Source organism: Maylandia zebra, linkage group LG20 (genome assembly GCF_041146795.1).
Source record: "Maylandia zebra isolate NMK-2024a linkage group LG20, Mzebra_GT3a, whole genome shotgun sequence".
In the NCBI taxonomy this organism is placed as follows: domain Eukaryota; kingdom Metazoa; phylum Chordata; class Actinopteri; order Cichliformes; family Cichlidae; genus Maylandia; species Maylandia zebra.
Window position 1 is genome coordinate 11,152,557 of NC_135186.1, and position 24,324 is coordinate 11,176,880.

A 24,324-nucleotide genomic window follows, 5' to 3' on the forward strand; every position below is an offset into this window, starting at 1 on the left:
GTCAGATATCAATAAACTGTGTCGTACAATGAAATAGCAGCCGATGCACGAGGCAGAGGGATGTGTCATTTCACTTCTAATGAGCGGGAGATTGGCTGAGGCCTTCTCGGGAGAAGAAAAAAGAAAAAAAATCCAGCGTATTGATCAGCTTATCGCGCAGCTCGGTTTTATTGGTAATAACACTTGAGCTGAATGAAGTATCGATCGCCGGTGTGCCGTCATTGTTAGCTGGGATAAATATTTACAGGCTTTTGCAGATTCGTTTTAACAGTTCTCTTGTAGCCCGAGCTTGTTTCTATCATCAGCCGGATTCGAGGCTAAATGTCACAGGATTCAACCTCGACAGAACCTTTCATGTTTCACCTCTCCCTGCCTGTAAATTCTGTGAAAGAAATAAATGGCGTAGGGCTCTGGATGGGCAAAGGTGGCCTCATATCTTTAGGTCATGTTGCAGACTGAGTGGCAGTAAATTCTGCTGGTTTATTGAAAGGCTTAGGGGACCTTCACCGTGCCAGAAATGCAACTCCATGCACTAATTTGTGGCCCGAGCTCTTTCAAGTCATGACCCAAAGCTCCCCCGAGAGCCAGAGTGAATCCCTCTTTTCACAATCAGTCAGACTACCACGGCTAGGACAAATAGACGGCAGATTTCGACCGAGGGATGGAGAGAGAGAGAGAGAGATAGAGAAATGAAGGGAGAGAGAGAAGCCCTTTATCTTTATGAACTGAGTGTGGCAGGAGTCACTGATTGGTACAACAGCGCTCGTCGGCCCCTTCTAGTCTCTGGGCTCACTCGCTGCTCAACTCCAGAGAGAAATGAACTGATGCAAGACTGGATTGAGATTGACTGGTTTGAGAGAGAGCGAGAGACAGAGAGAAAAAGTGACAAAGAGCTCAGAAGGGAACTAAGGAACAGTGGCGCGGACTGATAAAGAGAAGAGCGCACGTGAGGGTGCAGGGGTGCGAATTCAAGAGGAGAGGGAGATTAAAAGAAAAGGAGCGAGGGTGAAAGAAGAGAGGAAAGAGCGTTCAAGAGTCTCGAGCAAAACAAGAGAAAAGGAAACTCGCTGAGGATCTGTTGGTTATGACTAATATCAGGGCGAGACTGCAAAGTGTTGCAGAATTCATAAAAATGGATTACCAAGGTCAGACTAATGGTTTCACTGTTTCTGTTTTTCTTTTCTTATTTTAATTTCCTGCCACCTGTCAATAAGCTCATTTACATATGATAGAAGTGATTCATAAAAACACTGCTGCAGAGAAAAACCAAAAAACACCACCTGTTCTGAACAATTAAGCCAAACGCTCCGATATCCCAATTTGTAAAGTCAACATTAGAGGTGTAACACGAGGCAAATGGTGGCTAATGTTTAGAAACACAATACTGAAAATTGGCCCTTTGGCCGACTCACCGAGCGAAACAGACAGCAGCGGTGGTCGAGCGAGCTAGATAATGACTGAATCAGTGAAGACAGGGAGCAGGCTTAGAGTCAGGAATGATGGTATGTTTTGATTCTGGTGGCACAAAGAAACGCATCCACTCTTCCTGTTGCGCGGGATGGTGCACACATTGTGCGACTGTGTGTGTGTTGGCGACAGACATTCAGACTCGCAGCTATTTATATGTTTCTTACCTAAACAGCGAGCAGAGCAGAGAGACGGAAACAGCCATATAAGCCGGTTTCCATGTTTTTTGTTTGTTTTTTTACTTCTGTCCTCATATTCTGTGTGCTACTATTGGCCGGCGCCTGTGCTATCCACCTACAGCCAAGCGACTGCATCCCAGAAACCTTCTGAACACAGCAAAATCAGAAGAAATAGGTCTCCACAGATAAAACTCCCACACACTTTATATGTCATAAGTGATGATTAAGGAGGATTTTTTACTGTATATTATACTTTTAAATATTTATATATATTGTTGTTCAATTTTCACATGTCAGCAAATGAATACAGACTGAAATAGATGGAAAGCAGTGCCTCTCTGAATCACGACACTGGCAGACTGACAATGACGAGTAGTTGATTTCTTGCACTTTTGTGCAATTATTCTGACTGTGTTTCACGAGTTAACTGAGAGTCACTTTAATTATTGTAATAACAGAAATTGTCCTCCGACACAGTATTCCTTAACAATATGTTGTGCGGATAACTCTGTCTGGATCAATAATCCATTGCAACACTATTTTTAGCATTTTGCACTTTTTTCCCCTCTAAAGCTCAAGACAGCACATCAATTACTGATGTCTGGGGCAAAACAGCGCGAGGCCACGCAAACAGAGGAGGACGACAAGGACTTCCTCAGGCAGCAGAGGTTACAGCTGGAAAATTTGGGTTTTTGTTTTGTTTTCTGCTTTAAATATGGAGCTGTGACACGATTAGTTTGGAGGAAGAAGAAACTGCCAACAAGTCCCTCTGAAACCGTCGTTACCACATTTGAGTGTGTGTGCTTGTTAAATAAGGTGACACAAAGCGTTCAGTGGTGAGCTTTGCAGAGAGATGTGTTAGCTGCTCTCTTCTGCTTGCAGCCTTTACACTAAGCTAATCACCTCCTGGCTCCAGCTCCATACTTAATGCACAGGCATGAGAGCGGTATCAGTCTTCTCATCTCACTATTGGAGGGAAAGCCAATTACTTTTCTCAAAAGACCCATGAAAGGCGCCCTCCATACAAACAGAGCCCGAGCTTCTGCGACTCAAAGCAAGAGCTACAGAAGCTGGTGAAACAACAGCAACAGACAGAAGACGCAGAAGACAGCCGGGAAGATGTTTAGGTAATTAGAGAGTAAAGAAAGTCGTTTTCAAAGGTGTGCTTGACTTACAGGGGCAGTTGGCGCCCTCTGGAGTACTGGATGGTGTCTTGCCATCAGGGCAGCAGCCGAACTCTGTGTTGTCGCAGGACGACCTGTCCTCAAGTGTGGGTAAAGTGGTGCTCGCCATTGTGGGACCTGAGGGTGATACACAGAGGCTCATAATAGTTCATGAAACGTTACAGCTTATGTAGGAAACCCAGAACAGAGCTACAATTTTTAGGCACTCAACACCAGCAGTGATTCCAAGGTCAAAAACCTACAATTCCAACTTTCTCTCGCGTCTACACACATTTGTGTGTTTGTTTTAGAGTGCTGACCAGTGATTGGACACTAATAAAGGCATCTGTCAGGAGTGATTATGTGGCATTTTCACTAGAACTGATTGTACACCTGGATCTCTTTTTGTCAGGTAGAGAACACTTAATGGGGAGTGTTGCCAGTCATCTCACACATGGCTCACTTTTAATGATGGGAGGATGTGATAACTGCTCGCTGCAGATTGGGTGAGTTTTACCTTCAAGGAGTCCCAGGAGGACAAAAACAACATACACTCGTGTTTGTGTTACTGTCACTGCATATCTGGCTATCTTGGGACATTACAGACATAAAAGTGGCTCGGCTTGCTCTATCTGAAGAATGAGTGTGTATATAACAGCGGCGAGCTTCGGTCCACTCTAATGATGGTGTTGGCGGAGGGGGAGTTGTCTCGGTGTCGAGGCGGTGCACTTTATGGCCGCGGAGAGATTAGAAATAATCGTCAAGGCAAAGAGCTAGCGGCTAAACAAGCCATAAACACGTCAGAGGCGAGGGACGTCCTTCTCAAGGACATGCGGTCAAAGGATGTGGAAGGAGGAGGGAGGAGGGAGAAGGGGGCGGGGCAGAAGGTGGGAGGAGGCTGGGGTTTATGGGGCATCTGCTGGCATGTGGTCTGCACATTTACAGAAGCATCGGGCAGTGCAACTCCTATGGAAGCCATGAAAGCTGTCAAATAAACACAGATAAACACAACGACAAATACACACACAGATTTGTTCGGATTGCAAAAATACCACAGGCACAAAAATGTGAAAAGGTGCACCTCTGACCTACTCACATTTGTATGCTCAGATGGTGACATGTGCACTCTGGATTGGACAAACACAGTGACACGAGGAACAGGAGATAAGACTAACACACACACACACACACAGACGCAAACACACAAAACAGATGACGAAACAGATTAGTTCAGTATTTCAATATCCAAAACTGTCCTGGAAAATCGTCTAATCAAACAATCACAAACTGACTGTTGAAAAAAAGGAAAAACATCCAGGCACACTTGGGTACACATTCATACGCACACATATACACACAGTCACAAGACGCCAGGTCTCCTTTGCAGACAAGCTACATGCTCCTTGCATCACCGAGCACTCTGGTCAGCCTCTGACAAGAGAATAAATCTAAAACTCGGGGAGCAGGAACGAGAGGAGAGGGGGAGCAGGAGGAGGAGGAAGAGCCGAGGAAGAGCACATTGGGGCCTTGCCGTTCCATCAATCTTATCCTGTTACTGCGAGCTGTCAGGTGAGGTGGACAGACGGATGGAAGGCAACATCAGAAAAAAAGAAAAAAAATCAAAAAGAGAGCACTGATTGAAAAGTCTTAGTCGTCCTCTTGTTGTTCAACCAGAGGCCCGGTAACCGCCAGAGCCCAGGAAGGCATGTCGGGAAAGATTTGAGACTAGTCATGTGACAAGGTATGCTGGCTCACACACTCGCACCTCAACCTCCCAGTCACATCAGCCTGTCAAGTCAGGCTCCAGAGATCCTGAGATGCGGACCAGCAGTTCCATCTAGAGTGTATTTTACAGAGCTTGGGTTTTGTTTTGCTAGCTGTTGAGAGCTGGTGGAATGGGAGGAAGAAAAACGCATGGGCGATGTAGCAACAGTGAACCATGCAAATACATTCTTTTCTGTCTGAAATTGAGATATACATCTTATGCAAGTGGAAATGACACTAACAGCACCTGTTGACAAAGATTTCTCTTCCCTGCCTGCCTGCCTGTGACATTTGTCTCCTCAAAAGCAATTTGCATACAAATACATAAGCCTGTGCCTATTTTTCATTTTCAATTAACAGATGATGGCATGAATGCATTATGATGTGAACTAAGAGGAGACTATGAGTTTGACCAGCCCCTTTTTTGAGAAAAACCTCCCCTCCCTACACACACACCCAAAGCTTTATGGATAATGAAGTGAAAGAGCAGGGATTTACCGACAGTCTCCTCGGCCCCACTGGCCTCCGTTGGGATGCCGCTGCTCTCTTCTTCAGTCGCTTCGTCCCCGCTTGGATCCCCACTACCCGAGCCTTCGAAGGAGACTGCGGCGGCCGAGGGAATTGGACCGCTGCGAGAGGATGTGGAGGCGGCAGCGGTTGGGCTGGGCTGCGGCGCTTGCGGCTGGATGTGGGTGGAGTGGTGGCTGGTTGCTTGCGCACTTTTTTGTGTAGGGGATGGAAAGGGGGTGGTGGTCGCAGGTTGCTCGAGGGTTTCGATCCATGGAGGCGGGACGCCGTGGACCATGTTAGGATGGAAGGGTGCGACGGTGGTGATGGTGGTGGCGGCAGCAACGGTTGCGCTTGGGGTGGTGGCGGGGGGGTTTGGGGTGGGTCGATCTGCTGGCTCAGAGATGGTTTCTGGTGGAGGGAAGGGGAGGAAGCAAGGAATGGATGAATGACTGAGCATAGATGGAAGTGTTGGACTTTGTTTTACTTAACTGCAGTAAAACCTCAAAAATCACACCAGAGGAAATAAAAAAAAACATAATTAGCCAATAAACCATAACAAAATCACTTAATGATTATTACAACCTACTGCTCACTATAACTTTTTTTCACTCACTATAACTCCTGTATTCAGTGAGTGATTATGTCTCTTCTAATCTTCTAACCCATCTCCCCGATGTTCACCAGTGTCATTAAGTAATTACATTAGAAACCACACACATACACAAACAGGCCTGTTTGTACAAGCAGCCCGTGATTAAAAAGCCTGCAATGGATGAGATGTCAGAAATCTTTGTTTCAGGGGTCTTAAGAGTGAAAATGGAATATGCCAACAGATGACACATCGCATTCGGGCATGTGCACTCCGCCTGCAGACGAGTTATGTTTCCCAAACCAGGTTAAACTACTCCAGTTGGTGTCAGCGCATTGTGTGGAGGGTATTTGTGCTTGTGTTTGTACACATATGGCATGCATTCGTGTGCACAATATGCATGTTTGTGTGTTGCTGTGCCAATGCCTATGAATTATATATCCATATTCAAACGCTGCCCTCCAGTAGCACAGCTTTAATCACCAACAGCCAGTGCCTCCGGTGATGAATGATTGATAGAAATGGGGCAGAAAAAAAAGAAAGAAAAAAAAGCCGGCTTTAACTCTGGCTTCAAAGAGCGCTGCTTGCAGAGAGCATGAGTATCCGTCAACGCCACCACAACACACTCGTGTCAATACACACACACACACACACACACACACACACACACACACACACACACACACACAGAGAGCAACAAAAACAACAACAGAAAAAGAATCCTTCCACGTGAGGGGAGCGAGAAGAGCCTCTCTGTAAAGAGCCCATCATTACCAATGCAAAAAGCTCTGGTGCAAAAGGACAAACTGTTGGCGATAAAAGAGAGATAAATGGGACAAAAACTCCTGCGGGAGATAAGTGAGTTGGCAGGGAGATGCTACGTAAGTGAACACTTCAGATTTAGCCGTGGCGAGCAGTCACGGCAATATTGTCATTATTTCTTCGCTCCTTGCCGTCCCACGAGCACAGATGTGTGTTAGTGAGAAGGTGAAATGAAGAGGAGATTAAAAAATAAAAAGCTATACCGTAGACATGCGCCTCATTAGGATTCGCCTAACATTATGTGTAGGACTTAATTACACCGCTATAATCGCTTAGTTGATCGGCAATTATTCACCGAGGTGTGAAATGTGATACCTACTGAGACGGCAGAAAGCCCGGGAGACGCACAGATTGCTTAAAGCTCGGAAGGTATTTGTAATAGAGAGATTTGGAGTGCATAGAGGAGCGATGCTATCACCAAGGAAGGTGGCATGCATCGCGTTTCCTCTTGGCTACACCTGTCAGTCTTGTGCCAAGCTTAGCGTCAAGCGGATTGGTCCCTGGAAAGGGCCTAATGTGTGTTTGGGTGTGTGGGCATCTCCAGAAGCAAGCTCAGCGACATGGGATAAAGCAAGAGAGGAGCGCTCGTTGGGAGAAAGCAGAGAAGGACTGACAGCACAGTCTGTTCAGCTGACGCTTCTCTTAATCACGTTTAACAGTCCATTTGCCTTTTTTTTTGCTTTATTTCCTCCCAGTCGAGCACTGGACAGTAATGTCACAGAGTAGAGAGCAAAATAAATCATAGTCATCTCGGCTTGCTTCAGCTGTGTACTTATTGTTGACAGGTGATTATTAAGATTGTTTGTGGAGTCAGCCACCCTCAGTGAGGAGGAGGGATTCGGAAAGCGCAAACTGGAGGAGAAAGACAAGGAAGCCACAGAGGCAAGGAGCGGAAATGATAGGGAAAAAGAGCCTGACAGAGAAAGGGTTTAAATCAGATGGAAAATACAGGTTAACAAATCAGCAGCAGGGAAACATGGCATGGCAAACTGAACGAGGGAGTGAATAATGGCACAAAAAAAATCGCAGGACATGGAGGAGAAGGCAACAGAACCCTGACTAGCAAGCAGGCAGAGGGCTGCCTGTGCCATATGCTGGCCTTCGTTGCCAATTTGCTACAAACTTACAGGTAATAACACCATATGGGAGAGGCAGGTCATTGCCAACATGGTGGCCATTTCCTCCCGCTGCCAGAATTTGTTCACCGGTACAAATGCCCTCCCTCCGGTGCTCGGTACAGTGTTTTATGCATATTTTTTTGAGGATTCTTCTCTTATCGCTTCATCTTTTGCTGAGACCTAGCAAAGAAGCCGGCAATACTCCTCCCCATACTCTGCGGCTGCTTGGAGGAGACTTCAGAGAGAGCCGGGTAACATCACAGCTCTCTGTCACAGGCAGAAAGATTTGAGGAGCTTTTTCTGCAGGCTTGTAATTTCTTTCCTCAGCCTGCCCATTAGCGGCAGACTGCACAGCAGCAGCAGAAGCAGCAGTCACGCTCCCTTGTATAATAAAAAGTTGCAACAGATCAATGATGTTAAAAAAGATCAATATTCACTCATTTATAGCAGAGCCCTTGGCACTGCTCTCCTGTCAAACCACGGAGCAGCTCGGCGAGCATTGGCATGCCACGGCGCTGTGGCCCGGCGTCTGGAAGCGCTGCGTGTAAACAGTGGGAGGGAGGGCGGGCTTGGCTCTGGCGTGGTGAGGGGTGGAGGCAGAGCAAATGCTAATTCGCACCCAGCCACACGTGAAATGAGCTCGAGATCTAACTCCCGAGCCGACAGCAGCGCCAGAACAGCAACCCGCGGTGCGACCGCATCCGGGTGAAGAAATTAAAAGATCCTCCGCGGCTGCTGGTGGGGCCCGAGCGCTCGCCTGTGTCTTCATCGTCCCCGTAGAGATAGAGAGAGAGTCCACTGCGAGGCGTCTTCGTGCCTTCTGTGTATGCAGAAATGCTAGGTGAGGGATTACACACAACCCACATCTCTATTGCCAGGCAACAGAGGAATGTGAGACCAGACTGGATTTTGGCTCCATTTGCTGGTAACCCACAGCACTGAATTTGTAATTACCAGATGTTCAGGGACTTATCAAAGCCTTGTCAATTCCTTACTGAGCATACTCCTTTTTTTTTTTTTTTTTTTTAAATCCGACTACCTGAAACTACAAATCAACATACACTATATCAACATCCTTTCCTGTCTGGAATACTGCCATTTCAGTCTGAAGGGGATCACTCAGGGAAGAGGGGTAAAAGGGACGCGTGTCTCTGCATGAGGTCATTTGATCCACTAAATGATGAGGTGAATGAACATTTTTCTACCTGAAAATGTAAGACACCTGGCAGTGGCTCGCGGCCACAGCTCCACAGCTGGCGTAGAGCTTCCTCCTGCTCTTGCCGGCGGCGTCTCTAGAATTCTGCTGTGACGCAAGCTGGCAGTCGGCGAGACCACTTCACTGTACATGAAAGCTGTGGCCTTGGCAAGGGTCCCAGTGCCTATTACACCGATCCAAGCAATGTCCATCAGCATGTGGGCTGGGATGGAGGGGAGGGGGGACAAGAGCTGTACCTTTTCCTGAGTACACATGTACTCTACATGTGCAATCATACTTCAGCAGCATCGTGTTCCTGGCAGCATCAAGCTGCGAAGGGATTGATGTATTCCCCAACAGGGGGTTTGAAGATGAAGCCAAATCCCAACAAAGGGACTGGAAAGCAAAGAGGAAGTGTCATTGCTATCTGGTGAGTTTGCAACGCACAGACTCCAGTCAAACTTGTTTTTCTTTTCAAAATAAATAAATAAATCTCCATCTTAATTCTGAGATCCCTGTAGTGTGGCACATGCTTTCATTCTCACCAGGCAGTTTAAAACCAGGAGGAGAGACAGGCTTGTTCGATATACAGAAGTGCTATTGAACATGATGCGTGTAAGATGCTTTTATTATATACTCTTCAGCACTTGAATTACCTTAATAAGAAATAAGCACAGCTGCTCGAGTGTGTGCAGAAACATTTATTTTAAGATAAATGTGCTCTCAGTGCTCTGACCTTACTTTCTGAATCAGAGTGATGGATAGGAGGAGAAACAGCAGGAGGGGGTTAATTTGAGGCCCTCGGCACTGCTCATTATCTTTTGATCAGGGACTGACAACAGTTGGCCATCCGTGTGTCTCGTTATGCATGGAGGTTTCTACGAGGCTCACCTGTGCACTGTCCAAAGTGCTGCACTGTGATGTCCTTGTCCTGTCTACAGGCTATGGTCCTCAGCTGGCACTGGTCGGCATAGGTCACCCCATCTGAGCCGCACACCTGCTCCACAGTGACAGAGATGGAGCGAAGGGAGAACACGTTAACTCCCTACAGGCAACTACAAGAATGTGTTTCCATTCAAACAACTTATTTCTTTAGACAGTTTGAAAGACACACCTTGGTTTTGTTTTTCAAATCGCAGTCAGGTGAGGGGCACTCACAGTGGGCCTGGCCATTCACCTTAATGCAAGTGGCTCCATAGTTACATTGTAACTCTTCACAGGAAGTTGGGGCTTCAGGACCTGTGGGAGAAACAAGTTTACACTGCTATACGTTCTGTACGCACTATATGGACAAAGGTACTGGGTCATCTATGCATCCTGTTAGAGCACCACTCTCGAATTCAGTGAGCTCTTCATTCTTTCATCAATGACTGTGAATGCAGGCTGCATGGTTAGGTGCTTGATTTAAAAAGTCTGTGGCAATGGGACTGAAAACACCTGAATTTAAAGATTAAGAGGTGTGGCCCAACACTTTTGTTCAAATAGAGTACTTTATATACAGCAATGGAGACTGTGAAATCAGACTATAGCTGGCAACATTTCTGCCACGTTTAGTTGTTTCGTAGTGATTTCCTCCTTTATTCTGTAATCCTTGTTCTTTCCTGTGAGTGTTATTTCAACACGTTCTCACTCCCAAAGAGTAATATATATAGTAATACACTAGGTGACAAATCGTCAACATACTACACTTCCGGGCACCCAACACGTTCGTAAATGATGAGATCGGAGAAACGATTAAACTTGAGAACTGTTTGGAATCAATCTACATGTGTTCGTTCAATTTACTTAAAACGCTTTGGAAAACACTATTTAACGTCACTAAAGTGCTGGTACAGGTTAGTTAGTGTTAGGGCTGGAATACATGGCTTGAACGTGTATTACCGCAGGACCGCCATTCTGCTGGATTTCACCCATAACCCGGCGCGTAACATAAGAACGCGGAAGGTCACCTTTCGCGTTCCTCAGGAACGCTGCGGAACGTGACAAATCATCGGGATGTTACGCCTCGGGCGTGAGATTGGGCTGGTTATTTCCATTATTCATGTTGGCCTTCCCTTGTTTTTTTTGTGTATTACTGCCCTTTCATTCCTGGTTCTTTGTTCCTAGTATAGGTCCAATCATGTTTGTCCATCTAATATGCTTTCAAGACTCCAACCTTTACTTTCTGTCAGCTGGTTTTGCTGATGCTTAAGGTTTTGAATTTTTGATCCTGGTCTCCTGTGTTTGGCTCTTTGAAAACATTACAATTTCCTGTGTATCAAAATGTCAACCTTTCTGTAGGTACCAAAAGTTCGGCCAGTTAAACACCCAGTAAAGAATAAAATACAGTTGAACACAATAGTTAAGAACTGAAATAACCAAAACATGTAAAGAAAAAGTCTTTAAAAGCAATGTAAAAGATGATACTGCATACAGCAGTCACTCTGTCTCTCTTGAGTGTTAACAGTGACGTGGGAACAGACTATAAGCTGCTGGTTTAGAGTACAGGGATAGCAGTTCTGATATATATGCTGGGATCAGGTCCTGAGGGGATTTCAAAGTATAACAACAAACTGTGTTATAAGCCGTCTAGCTATAAAACTTTAACCCCAAACAGCGAATAACAATTCATCTGCACTGCTGACAACATTCATACTATACTTGTGCTATTGTGCCACAGTTTTAACCTCCTAAGACCCGAACTCTTTCATGGCATGCATTTTTTATTTCTCTTTGATATTTGGGCTGATTGGGACCTGATGAATGTAAAAACAAAGAATTACCAGATTTTTTTTTTTTTACTTGATTTTTGTTTCTGAGAAAAATGAGAGACACATATGAGGACATTCGCTTTAAATTTGGATAGAAAAGTGTCAGTATAATGTCCTCATAATTGGATATCAGGGCCCTGAAGAGCAAAATTTAGTATTTTGGTCTAGACAACCCATAATTTGATGTCTACATATGTGGACGCCAGGTCCTAGGAGGTTAAAACACCACTTGTCGCACTCGGGGTGATTTTATAGTGTGGAAAGAGTGAGCTGAAAGACTTCATCCTTGTCTTGTATTCAGCATCTTTACACCAACCGTATAACAGTGATAATAGAATTCCCAAATTCTCTGAGTTTCAATTATTCATGGCATGCACAGCAATTTTCCAAAACTGCTGCACAAAAAAAAGTTGATCTTCTGAGGGGCCCAAAGGTGAGCACTCAAGATCTCTCCTCAGTTCTCCCCTAAAGACTGTTTGAAGCCTTGAAGCTGTCGCAGCAGGATCTGCTGCAGGGAGTCCACCATCCACCCACCTGGATGTGAGTGTGGGGTCTTTGCATTGTTTCATCACAGAGGCTTAGAGCACCCCACCCTTTAGCTCCTGCTTTTATGTGCTGCACCCTCCTAGTACTCGTCCTTTTTATCTGGCAGGGTGTGTGGCGAAGAGCCCCACCACTGTGCTGGGACTGCTGGCTTCATTAAGCATTTGACTTCCAGTCGATATCTGATGGTGCATCTTAATCATGGAGCTGCAGGCCCCCACAGCAGGAACTAACCTTTCCTTCAACCGGCTTTGTGGCTTGTACAGTCACCAGGGCTGTTTTTATTATTAATCAAAAGTAATCAATAGTCCTTAAACAGAGGTATAAACCCACACATTCAAAGAACAATGAATCATCACAACTGTGTAGAGAAAATAAAATATCAATGGGAAATGTGTCATCCACATGCCATTTGTACACTTGAGTATTTTCCTAATCACTATTGATCAGCTCTCTTGCAGCCACTTCCTTCTTTGCCAGTAAAGCTGATGGATGCAAAGAGCCGATGAAGAAAGAAATGGCTGCTTCCAGGCTGATCCACAAATCAGATAAGTGACAAAAACCACTTTGGAATGATAGAGAGAAGCTGGAACCAAGGAGAGAAATGTGTGTGTGTTTGGTTTCTGAATGCCCCACACACTGGCCTTGATGCTCTTTCTTATTACCTTTGTCGCAGCCATTCATGCCCATCTTGCTCCCATCTGGACACACGTTGCACTTCATGCCCTTCACTCCCGTCTTGCAAGAGCACAGACCCGACATCTGCTCACAATCATCCCGGACTGAGCCCGTAGCGTCGCAGTTGCATGCTGCCGTGGAAAGGTGGAAAAAAAATGAGAGAGATTGATGAGGGGGGAAAAAGGCCAGTCAATTAGCGACGACGGCAGGAAGAGAGATAGGAATAGCTCGGTTTATAGTCTGTACAAACTGTGCTTGAAGCAACCTTAGCCTCTGTAGCGTTGTGCTTGAGAGACATCTTTGTCTTAAGTATCAAGGGTTGGTAATAGTTCAACCAGCCCTAGGGGCCACAGGAGGAGGACAAGAAGGAGGGGAATGAGTACGTAAGAGAAACTCAGGAAAACAACGCCGGGGAAGGACATCAAGTCCATTATGTTCCGGGAATCAATGACGTGTGTTGTTTTCCACTCCTCTCCTGCTGAACGTGGTATTGGCGTGTGGTGTGCTGTCTGCTTGCTTTGGGTAAACCTTGTTAAGGTCAGGCCACGGGTGAGGCACCTGCAGGCTTCCTGCTGTTGACTGAAAATGCTCTGTGACTTGGGGAGCTATGTCCTATGATACCTCAGCGGCAGGATACGAGCTAGTCACCATATTGCATTACACCAAGACAAACAAGGGGTCCCGACCCTGTTCTTTACTCGAATACAAATGAGAATGGTTCATTCAGTACAGCCTTGACAGGTCTAAAGGACAAAGTAAGACATCTTTCCACAAAAACTCTCATCAAATAGTTAAGCTCTATAAATATATGGAGCTTAACTAGAAGAGAATCTAATTTGACTGACTATATTTTATGGATATTCATTTTATAAACTTCTGTTCTAAAAAGGGTAGCTCGGAGGCACTGCTATTAATTCAGTGAGAAATGTATTGTCAAACTATGGCTCTTATCTTGAGAAATATGACTCTCACTTATGTAGAGTGGATTCCAGCCATGCAGATTTGGATTTATTTGGCAAAGACTTTAGTTTTACAGACTCAGAGGTTTTGGGTTTCTTCCCAGAAAACATTGGGGGGAATAACTAACATTGTTTATACTCTGGAAAAAAAAATTGTTCAGTAACTATAAAAGTAAAGTAGATCAGAAGAAAAGTGCACACAGAAATATTGATGGTGTATCTAGAGCAGGCGGTGTGAATCATACAAGTCAGTCAGGACTTTGCAAACTATGAAAGTTGGAGATGTCTGCGGAGATGCTGGAGATGAAAGTTCCAGATCCTGACAAGTTGCTGACAAGACCCACTGACAAGACCCACTGGAGATCAAAGCTGAGGCCCACGAACTAAACCGACTTTGACATCTCTGATCTAGACTAACTATTTCACTATTTCAGGATTTCTGAAAACCAAATAAAACCTCTCTGCGTGTTAACACTTTGATGTGCATGGATTTTTTTTTCGGTGTGTGTGTGCACAGACCATTTGTGGAGAGGAAATGTAAGGATTGAAAAGTAACATACATAAAATGAACGTCATCGAAATAAAACACATTTGCACAGCTGATCAGATACAAAGAAGGAATTCCTCACGAGTGCAGCCGCTCATGTTCTCTGTCACGATGCCGCGGAAATTCCAGAAGCCCGGCTCACAGCGGTCACACTTCTGCCCTCCGACACCCGGCTTACAGGAGCACTGCCCGGTGGTTGGATCGCACGTCCCCTTGTAGGAGCCGTAGATATTACACTGACAGGTAGCTGAGGGGAAAAGAGCAACAAGGAATTTCACTTTTCTACAGCAAACTTACACTGCTGCTGTTTATAGATCCCTGTAGCTTATAAGAGTTGGATAATGCTTACTGTGATGGATACTCTGTATTAGAGATTTATGCTAGGCTCAAATGTCAGCTAAACCCTATTCCGCAAATAAAAAGGCGGATAAAGCGCGCTGAGGTGATTTTCCTTTTTTCTAAATCTCTGCGTATTCTTATTTCTCCGTCTGCATTTTCTCCATCCATGCTGTATCCCCTGGCTTACAGCTCGATGCAAGCCTTTTCTCTTCCATCTGCACGCTATCATTTGTCAGGATCATCAGATGAAGAGATTTTTCTGTTGATACAGCGCAGAATTATCATAATTATTCCTTGGATTAAGATGAAACGTTTTCGGCTCTGCAACTTTGCTACTGTAATTGCAGTCAAGGACAACGAGGCCCATATGCTGCAAACAGCCTGATACTATCTACTTTTTTTTTTCCTCCTTTTTTTTTTTAAAAACTCGTGACACACTGACGGGTCAAAGTGGGACACAGAATAGGACTCACCGGGACATCCTGCCTGTCCAACTCCTAAGGCGGCCGTCACATTGTCTGAGCAGCAGCCGTACACTGACACGCTGCAGTGCTCGGATACCGTCGGGTCCGGCAGAGATACGGCTGAAATCACCGATGAGGTAGGGAAGGAAAGGGAGGGGAGATGGAAGATGGAACAGGGAGAGAAAGAGGAACACCAGCATTTGAGTGATTACTGTAGGGTTTGTTGATGGTGGTGGAGGAGGGGAATTAAACAACACAATCTCTGAACAACATGTAACTTTTTTGCCAACAATGAGATTGGCTTGAGGGGCAGAGGTGGAGAGCCTGGCAGTCGGCTTCAAGATAACAATTCTATTTGCTACTTTCTCCACAATGACTCAAAATCAGGGGGAAAATGATGCTATTACCTCCAGTGAAAACAAACAATGGCATTTCTGGTGAATGTGCAGAAGCTGACATTTACCACCTACTAGAAGGCATGTTCTCTTCATTTGTTCTTGTCTAATATTACAAAATTGCACCGCTGCCCTACAACCTTCAAAAAAAGAAAAGAAGAAGAAGCAGAAGAAAAAAAAAAAAAAAAGGCCTGCTGCATAATGCGAAGGAATTTGCCAAGCAGTTTCTGCCTGCGCACACTGTGTGGAGAGCTCCTTTGTCTAAGGATGCACAAGACGCCAAAATAGTGTGACAGCACTGAATACAGAGCCACATTCAACAAAATAAAAACAAATGCGTTCCTCAAACCTGGCGCTTCTCCAGAAATTGGAAGAGAACAACAAAACAGTCAGTGGGAGGAAAATAGGATTTGTTTAATGGCCGGAGCAAAAGCATCATTGTTCACATTTTTTCATACTTTGGAGTGAAAAGTAAAGTTGTAGATAGAAACGGGAAAACCCTTGGTTTTCTGTGTGTCTCTCTATTGCCCTCCCCATCGCCTCTTTTAGTGTTGCTCATTTGGAGTTTGGAGGCTGGAGATACAGGGGCCATAAATCACACTGTTACTGGTGTGGATATGAGCCTCAGCCTAATGGTGATGACTCGGCGCGCTCTTTTTCCAGTGCTTTCCCACTCCAGAGATGGGCTTTGGACACAGTTCATTTAACTTGCCACTTTTCAGTGCTCCATTCGGCTATCTGTACTGAGCCTATTAGGACAAGGAGAACTTTTAATTTCATATGTTCTTCCACCCTTCAAGGGTTTTTCTCCATTGTCCGGCACAATGCACCTCGCTGTGACATGCAATATTACCCTCACATTTTCAAGGTCCACTGCTGCGCCTTCTCCGCTTCGCTGATTGTTGCTGGTCTTTTATATTCCTGCAAGGGCACATCTGCACATGTGTCTAGTAAACCAATAAAAATTTCAGTGGATTATATTGAAATCCCTGACCCTGATTTGAGTTTGCAGGCGGCAAAAAAAAAAAAAAATACTATTTTAAATGCTACAAGAGGCAAACTTTACAAATGTGCATGCAGCAGACGGCTGTGTTGACACTGTATGCAAAGTAGGTAGCTTTTCAAACTGAGAACCTCTGAAATACAAGGTTGCTTTCATGCTCCGCTACTGAGAGCTGGCATGTTTTGATAAAGTTTATGGAGCTGAGGTCAAATGAAGTTTCTCCTTACATAGCTAATGCAGAGGGCAGTGAAATTCCCCAAGATCTGAGTCCCCCCCCCCCCCATTAGCCAATAGGAGATGAGAACCCAGAGGCCTTGTACCCATAGAGGACTCTTCAAAAAAGGATTGATTATCCATGGATGGTAGAGAAGCGTGACAGTCAGTGCCCAAGGAGGCCAGCTTAGGAAGGAGAAGAATCTGCAGAGATGTGTGTGAAAACACTGGCAGCTCCTTCATTCTCACTCTCTTCAAACTCTCTCCATCCTCCTCTCTTTCAGACCCAAGGGGAATCAAACAGACTGGAATGATCACACAAAATCCCTTAAGTGCCTTTTGCTCTGCTCCCTGGCCTGTGCTAGCAAAAAGCTCTTCATTTAACATAGCCACAGAGAGGAAGATGGTTAACCTTTGCTGCTCTGCCACTGATCTCACAGCGTTTGTGGCTGATAAATGTCATTCATCACATGCAAAGAGAGGGAGTTTATATTAAAGGAAGAGGGGAAAGTGGTGTCCTGAGGGCTAAGAAGCAAGCTCCGGAGCACAGGTTTATTGCTTTAAATTCTCTGAATATCTGGACAGAAAAGTGAGCCTTTATTACTATCTGTTAGTTCACACTTGGGCCCGAGAGGAAGATTTTTAACTCTGCTCACGAGCCGGCCCACGTGGACTAGCCACTTCCCAGAAAAGCTGGAAAGCTCAAAGTGTGCTGAGTCAACCTTCCCTGAGCAAATTACACAAACCCACACATCAAATTTAACACTGACCTCCCATCATTTCACTTGCTTATGGCTAACCAGGTCACACTGAAGAGAGACACAAGCAGTGCTGTCAGAATTACACTCAAACTAGAGACAATTACAACCCCATCGATGGATGGAATGAGTGGAGAAATGGGATGTCAGCGACAATGAGACTTGATGAGGGTGCTCTTGTGCACTGCAATGACATCGACTCTGAGTGGCGTAATGTACCGACCTGCACAGGGTCCCTGATTTTGAATCAACAAGTGCTCTCGTTTCTCACATCTGGCCTTCTTCAGCTCGCACTCGTTGCTGTAGTTTTTCCCATCGGAACCACAAACCTGCAAAAAGAAAGACACAAAGCAGAGTCTGAAGCAGCGTCTAGCTTAACCCCTCAGCTCTTTTTGCTCTACCTCGCTTCAGTTATTACCAGGCCGCGTGTTTTTACCGAGGCGTGCCCTGTATTTAAAGTAAAAGCGCATTCACCTAGACGCTGAACTAAAGAGCCATTAAGTGGTTAGTTCGGTTGCTTTCAATAATACTTCACGGCCTTTGTCAGGTGGCGTTTTTACTCAGTTGTAATGGACGTGGTTTAATCAGGTGTCATCAGTTTCACCACACTTAAGACCATGCGGTGACACCTGAGCCACATCCGTGACAACAAAGCAAGCTGCTGCTGCTCATGACGGTAAGATGACCTCGTGGGAAAAGAGGATATTTTTTTTGCTCCGGCTTATTAGACAGGTCTGTTTCTGTCGTCACTGGAGCTTTCTCCTCGTGTCACGTGGTGTTCAGTCAGGTAAGCCATAAATACAGTGTTTCTTTCCCCTGTTATGCAGACTATGTCAACCTATATGTTCCACTGACGGACGCAACATAAACACCATCTCCAGCCTTATGCCTCGCCTTTCTGATGCTTAATTGTGGATGTCACAAAACTTTCTTCTGCCCAGTTACTCAGTTTCTGGGATCCTTTTTGAGTTTTGCGTTGGCTTACAAATTACCGAGGTTGTACAGTCATGCTGTCTCCGAATAAGAAATGCTGCGAAAAGATTTTCCATCTGAAGCTGACCTTGAAAAAGTCCCCCGTGCCTTCATCCACGCCCCCAGGTTTTACAATTTTGTCAAATTTACAAGAAAATAAGAAAGAAAGTGGCCCCTGATGGATTTTGTAACAAGCGAGGTTATTCGGCAAATTCAGAAGACATCTAGATTTCTTTTTATGCTAAACAGACAAAAATTCAGGAATAATTTTCCATGTCATTTTATAGGAGATTGGAGTTTGTCCGATGAAAATGTCAAAAGCAGATGTGTGCGATTTATGTTTTTGCATTTTGCTTTGAAGGGACTGGAAGATTTAACCACATTAGCAGCTAATGGCAAATGATTTTTGAAGGCTGTCTTACCAGGCTGTGAGGCACACTCGTGCAGCTGTATTCACAAAGGCATCGGTCGCTTTCGTCTTCTGCGTCTTCGTACCACGTGCCTCCAAATACGAGACAGCGGTCCTGTTCACAGCTCTCCTGACCCGATCCAGACCCGCCCGAGCCGCAGTCTGCATAAAAAAAGACACACAATATCATTAACAAACATATGCACACACATCACAATCTATACATCTAGCGGGCATCGTAGTTTTATTTGTCTTGAAGTTAAAACTACATTTAAACACTGTGGGCGCCGTAAAGTTAAGATAATTTACATTTCCCCTCATGATGGCGAGAGGCAACCAAAGGCGCTGCTGGTAGTACAAGATAATGACGGTGTCTAGCGAGGGCCACCGATTGACTAAATAAATTAGACATCTCTGCACCACCAGTGAGGCATCCTTTCATTTCAATTACATCAGAAACAAAAAAAGGGGGAGGGAATTATTAACTCCGGCCTCCAAGTGTGCGGAGAGAATTGGTGGCGAGGCCTGCTTTATGGGTGTCTGCTTCCCGATATGAGAATGCAACTAATTGCAAAGTGTTCTGTAAAATCTAATTATCTCCCAAGACTTTAAAGAAAGTTGTCCCGGCAACTCTTTAACTGCGACCCTGAAATGGCTTTTTGCTTGTTTTAAAAATGCACGTCTGTGTATCGCAGTAGGAGGAACAGCTAAGGCTGGCTTAATGTTTATAGGGAACGAGGCAGAGCAAGGACAAATAAAAACCCAATTAGGGGCCAGGATGTACAGCTCTACAAAATGATTTAAAAAGAAGCACCAGAAAGGGGGGGGGGGGGGGGGGGGGGGGGGTATTTGACAAGTGGGTTGATTTGAGGAAGACAAATTTGGGGAAGGGAGGGGGGGATTGCAAAGTGCAGGCAAAAAAAAATGGGAGGATCTGGCTTTTGAAGTTGCAAATTTTACCTACAGTGGAACTCCAGAGGGAGATTAGGTAAACGTGTGTGAAAGCGGGGGAAAGAAAGCATGCAGCATGAAAGACGGAAAGAATGTCAGACAGAGCGAGGCACCCTGGGGGCTGGCAGAAAGTTCATTTAAAACAAATTTGTTATTCAAAAAAGGACTACAGTTCAACTAAAAGCTCCCAGCGCAGGCAGAAGACTCAAAGCGCATTAGGTAATCGAGGTCTTTCTTTCCCTTCTCGTCTACTTTTAGGGCTCGTTCGGCTCAGTGTATTGATGCACTGCCTCTAATGGTTAAATCAATGTCATAGTGTAATGGAAGTATCACTTAGCATAAACTGTCTCCCAAAGTAGATTATGGAGCAGGTCACAGTGCACGGTGCGGGGAGGGGCCGATGAAGCCCCGGCTGTTCTTCGATATGGGTCATCAGCTGTGGTGCTGGGAGAGATCTGAGTGGTCGATACGGCGGCGGAGACGTCGCTTTACTATCTGTGCCTTCAACAGAGGAGTTGGAGCTTTGTGAAGAGTGCCCCCCCCCCCCCCCCCCCACCCCTCCCCGAGAAAACCCCCCCAAAAAACTAGGAACCATCAGTGCTTATTAAAGCATCGCTCTGTCTCCATTTTAAAGCCCCAACCCTAATCCGTTTACTTGAATTTGCCATTGTTGCAACTTATTGATTTCGAACCACAGTCCGAGTTAAACATAACATTTTGTGACACAGCTAATGCGCTGCGTAATGGCTTTCAGCTGCCAGTGACATTATCGCAGGTACTCGGCGTCAGATGGCATCTGAAAGTGAGAAGAAGAGATCAGAAACAGAAAGGGAGCTCAGCAGCCTGTGGTCGGCTTCCTGTATCTGTTTACTGTTTGCCAGCTCAGCACGACGCAGTAAAAAGGAAATGCCGGAGTAGCCGATTCATATTCCACTCAGGTCCCTTCACACAGACAAGATAAATATATAAAAAGACGTAAGACACTAGAATGGAATAAATAAAAGTGAAAGGCGAGGGGAGGGGGTCCTAATTAGCTGTTGTTCTTTGATGTGCCCGTCACCCACGCTGCCTATGAACCTTTCAATTAATATGTCCCCAGCCAAGATGGCTGCATCAGCTATTCTCTCCGTACTGCCCATCCGTTTCTTTTTACTCAGTCTTGTCAGAAGCCTGAGTCTATTTAGCCAGGGGAGCTCCATTAAGAAGCCAGAATTGAGCGGCGGAGAGAAGAAAGGAAATGAATTGCATAAGAATAATGTCCGAAAAAGACTGAGAGGCTTTGACAGTAGAAATAATAGAGGAAGTGAAGAGGAAGACGGTATTGTCTTGAACTGTGTGCTACTGAAAGTAGAGGGAAGAGGAGAAAACATGAGAACCTGGGTAAATTATAGATGACGGAGGGGAGGGGGCTGTAGATGTTCAGCAAACCAGATTTGTTGTGTCAACATCAATGATCCAGGAGACATCTGATATTTCTATGATACCTCTGATATCATGACCTGACTGAATGTCAACATCTATGACTTTAAAGAAATTCTCCCTCTTTGAAAATGACTACGGTTTTGCTCCCTCTATCAGTACCACCTTCTTTGACTGATGTGACAGCACGTTAGCCTAAATAAAGTTCCTGTAGGACGGAGAAGCATCACAGCCAGTGGGAGGATGGGGTGTTTTTAGATGGCAGGAGGAGAAAAGAAGTTTTGTTGCCTCAACGGAAGGTTAGAAGCCCCCATGATGAATGGACCGTGAAGGAAAAATGCGCTGATCACACTCCGGGAAGCTCTCGTGCCACCCAGCCACTCACTTGCCTGTTTTTTCATGCCCTTTCCTGTCTTTTGGAGCTTGATCACATCCGTGCCGTGTGAGGAGCGACGAGGGTGAGGATCCAGCATCGCCGTGTGATCCTGCTCTCATAATCTTGTTTATTAAATGTCTATTCAATTAAAAAAGGGGGCTCGGGCCTCCGTAGGTGATGCACTGCTCTCAGTTACCACTTTGTCAGTGTCGAGAAAAGGAGCTGAGGCCAGGCCTACCCGAGTGTGAAATTAAACAGGTGATAAATTTCCCTGTATGGCCAACAGTGGGAACACTGTCATTTTTCATTACTGCTAAATAAAAAGGCAGGAGAAAACAACTTCCATTTTTATGCCGTGCGCTCCCCTCCTCCCAACAAGACTAATGAGGATGGTTTTTAAGTCAGGTCTACGTAAGCAAATAAATCAACACATTCACTTCCTCTCTGGGCTTATCTTAGATTTGAAGTATGGAGTGGGGAGTTGCGCATACTGGTGATGTAGAGCCCTGCCGCTGTCTACAATAGAGCCAGAAAAAAAAACAGAATTACATTTTGTGACAAGGGTGCTGTATAACACAGCATGTGCTCTTAATTTTGCCAAATCTACCACTGATACTGTACATGTAGGCAAGGGTGAATCCATCAGCAGCAAATCCTGTTTAAGACAGGCAGGAGGAGAGAAGTAGAACAACTTTCTGCAAATTGGTTTTGACTGTTTTACCGGGTCAGATTTGAGGGGGCCGAAAGAAGGGGGGGGGGGGGGGGGGGGACAGAACCGTCTGCTGCCCCTGGGGTGAAATTTATTGATTTCCGCCGAGCCCTTCTCCACCCCTGTCTGTGAAAGCCTTGGCGCCCCTTTTGTCAAGAAGGACAATTTTGATGGAGAGGAGTGCAAAATGGAAAGAGATGTGAGTGGGTGGGACAGCAGGGTGCGATGTGGAGAGCAAAAAGAAAAAAGAAAGGGGAAAAAAAGAAAAGATTCTATTGTGTAAGCCTGACAGTTCTCTCTGAATCAAAATGAGCAAGCGATGGGAAAAAGGAGAATGCTGAGAGACAGTATGGTAGAGAGAATAAAATATAAAAACAAAGCCATCAGCCACTGCAAGCAGAGCAATGCCCTTGGGATGCAGATGAGAGTACTTTTTGCCTGATACAACCAACAGACAATGAGGAGTGTGTAGCTGCGTGTGTGCGTGGTGACAGTAAGTCTGCACGTCTGCATCGAGGGCATACAGTTTCACATTTCTTCATGCTCCACATACAAAAAAAGTCACTTATCTCAGTCAATGAAATGATGTTAAATCGGCCACAAGAAGCTTTGATGGTGCGATTCGCCTCGCAGGCCTGGGGCCAAATACGGCAGACAATGGTAGTGGGGGGGTTAGGGAGGAAAAAGAAAAAAGACCCCTGGCTGTAGCAATCAAAATGGAAGTGGATTCCCCCTCATCTCTATTTGCCCTGTCCTCCATCTACCCCCTCCTTTCTTCTCTCCAGCCATCCCTCCTGCCGGCAGGTGTAATCTGCTCCCCTTCACACCTTGTCAGTAGATGACTATGTTCACTGTGATGGCCAACTAGCCACGAGGGAACAGCAGCATTGCCACTGTCTGCATTTAAAACCAGAGGCTGGCATTTTGCTCCCTCCAGAGTTGTCCCCAAGAAGGGGATGAGCGAGGGACTGTGATATCCCGCCTCAGTCTGTCAGCGCTGATCAAGATATGATCTGCACGGTGAATTAGAGTTCATTTATTCAGAATGCGAAGCGATGACAAAGCTACAGGCATGGAAATGAGGGATACTCACATTAAGTGCCATCGGTCACGCATTTAAAAGCCTAATTGAATAGAAGAGCTAGATAAAATGTGTACCCTAGCTGTCACAACACAAACAAACACAACCTAGCCCCCCTCCTAATAAAAGCCGAGCATAATAATTCGTGCTATTACAGCTCGTGCTGCGAATTCAGGTAAAAGTACATGCAGTAATCACCAGCCTACAATTCACAGATCATCTTTTTAGCAGACATAATATTCTCAGGCTCTAATATACTTCAGTCATCTATACTCAGCCCTTACCTCATTTTTAGCTACCTCTAATGCATGGAGCATTTAGCTTGGGATCCCATCTACAAGTTCCAAATATCAAATGAAAAACTGTCTGCAATTAATTAGTTTCAGTTTATTGAGGCATCAAGGAGCAATGGGGGGGAAGCGGTGAGATCAATAAACAAAAACCAGCTGCAGCTCATACGTTGCACAGCACGCTCGCGAACAAAGTCAGCCAGACAAGCAGCCAATGAAAACACTGCGTTGAAAACGTACAGCTGACCTGAGCTTAATCACCCAGAAGTCATTTCTGGATTTCTAACAGGTTTTGTTTACAGAAACACACCGCGGCTGTCGCCTCATGTTTTTTGCAGTGTTAAGCCGACGCAGACGTCGCAGCTACGAATCCACAAACGACCAAATACGGCACCGCAGGTCGCTTGATAAAGATAATTACACCGTTTCAAAGTCCATTTTCCTACCTTCGTCGCAGCTGCCGAGCCTCGCCACGTCAATTCTCGTCATCTGCGTGCAGGAATGTCTGCGAAGTTCACACTCATTGTCGTAGGTGGTGCCATCACTTCCACACACTGGGGAGTAGGGCTCGCCTGAGCACGGCGGGCACTCACACCTATTCTGGACGCACCGGGCACCCATGGCACAAACAGTGTTGCCACATGTTTCTGTATTAAACACA

At 45.4% G+C, this 24,324-nt stretch overlaps 1 protein-coding gene across 6 annotated transcripts in view; it reads right to left on the reverse strand.

Annotated features, from left to right (window-relative positions):
• agrn (agrin) overlaps nucleotides 1-24,324 on the reverse strand; it is a 267,410-nt gene that overhangs the window by 37,792 nt on the left and 205,294 nt on the right. For 5 of the 6 annotated variants that reach the window (XM_076878737.1, XM_076878736.1, XM_076878739.1 and 2 more), the window contains 10 exons: nucleotides 24,110-24,310; nucleotides 18,851-18,999; nucleotides 17,680-17,785; nucleotides 15,097-15,207; nucleotides 14,367-14,531; nucleotides 12,766-12,909; nucleotides 9,922-10,046; nucleotides 9,699-9,804; nucleotides 5,072-5,491; nucleotides 2,822-2,947 (listed from right to left, as the gene is read on the reverse strand). In XM_076878737.1, coding sequence (XP_076734852.1) covers nucleotides 2,822-2,947; nucleotides 5,072-5,491; nucleotides 9,699-9,804; nucleotides 9,922-10,046; nucleotides 12,766-12,909; nucleotides 14,367-14,531; nucleotides 15,097-15,207; nucleotides 17,680-17,785; nucleotides 18,851-18,999; nucleotides 24,110-24,310 — 1,653 coding nt within the window. The remainder of the gene's footprint in view (nucleotides 1-2,821; nucleotides 2,948-5,071; nucleotides 5,492-9,698; nucleotides 9,805-9,921; nucleotides 10,047-12,765; nucleotides 12,910-14,366; nucleotides 14,532-15,096; nucleotides 15,208-17,679; nucleotides 17,786-18,850; nucleotides 19,000-24,109; nucleotides 24,311-24,324) is intronic. The other variant, XM_076878740.1, reaches the window with a different exon arrangement.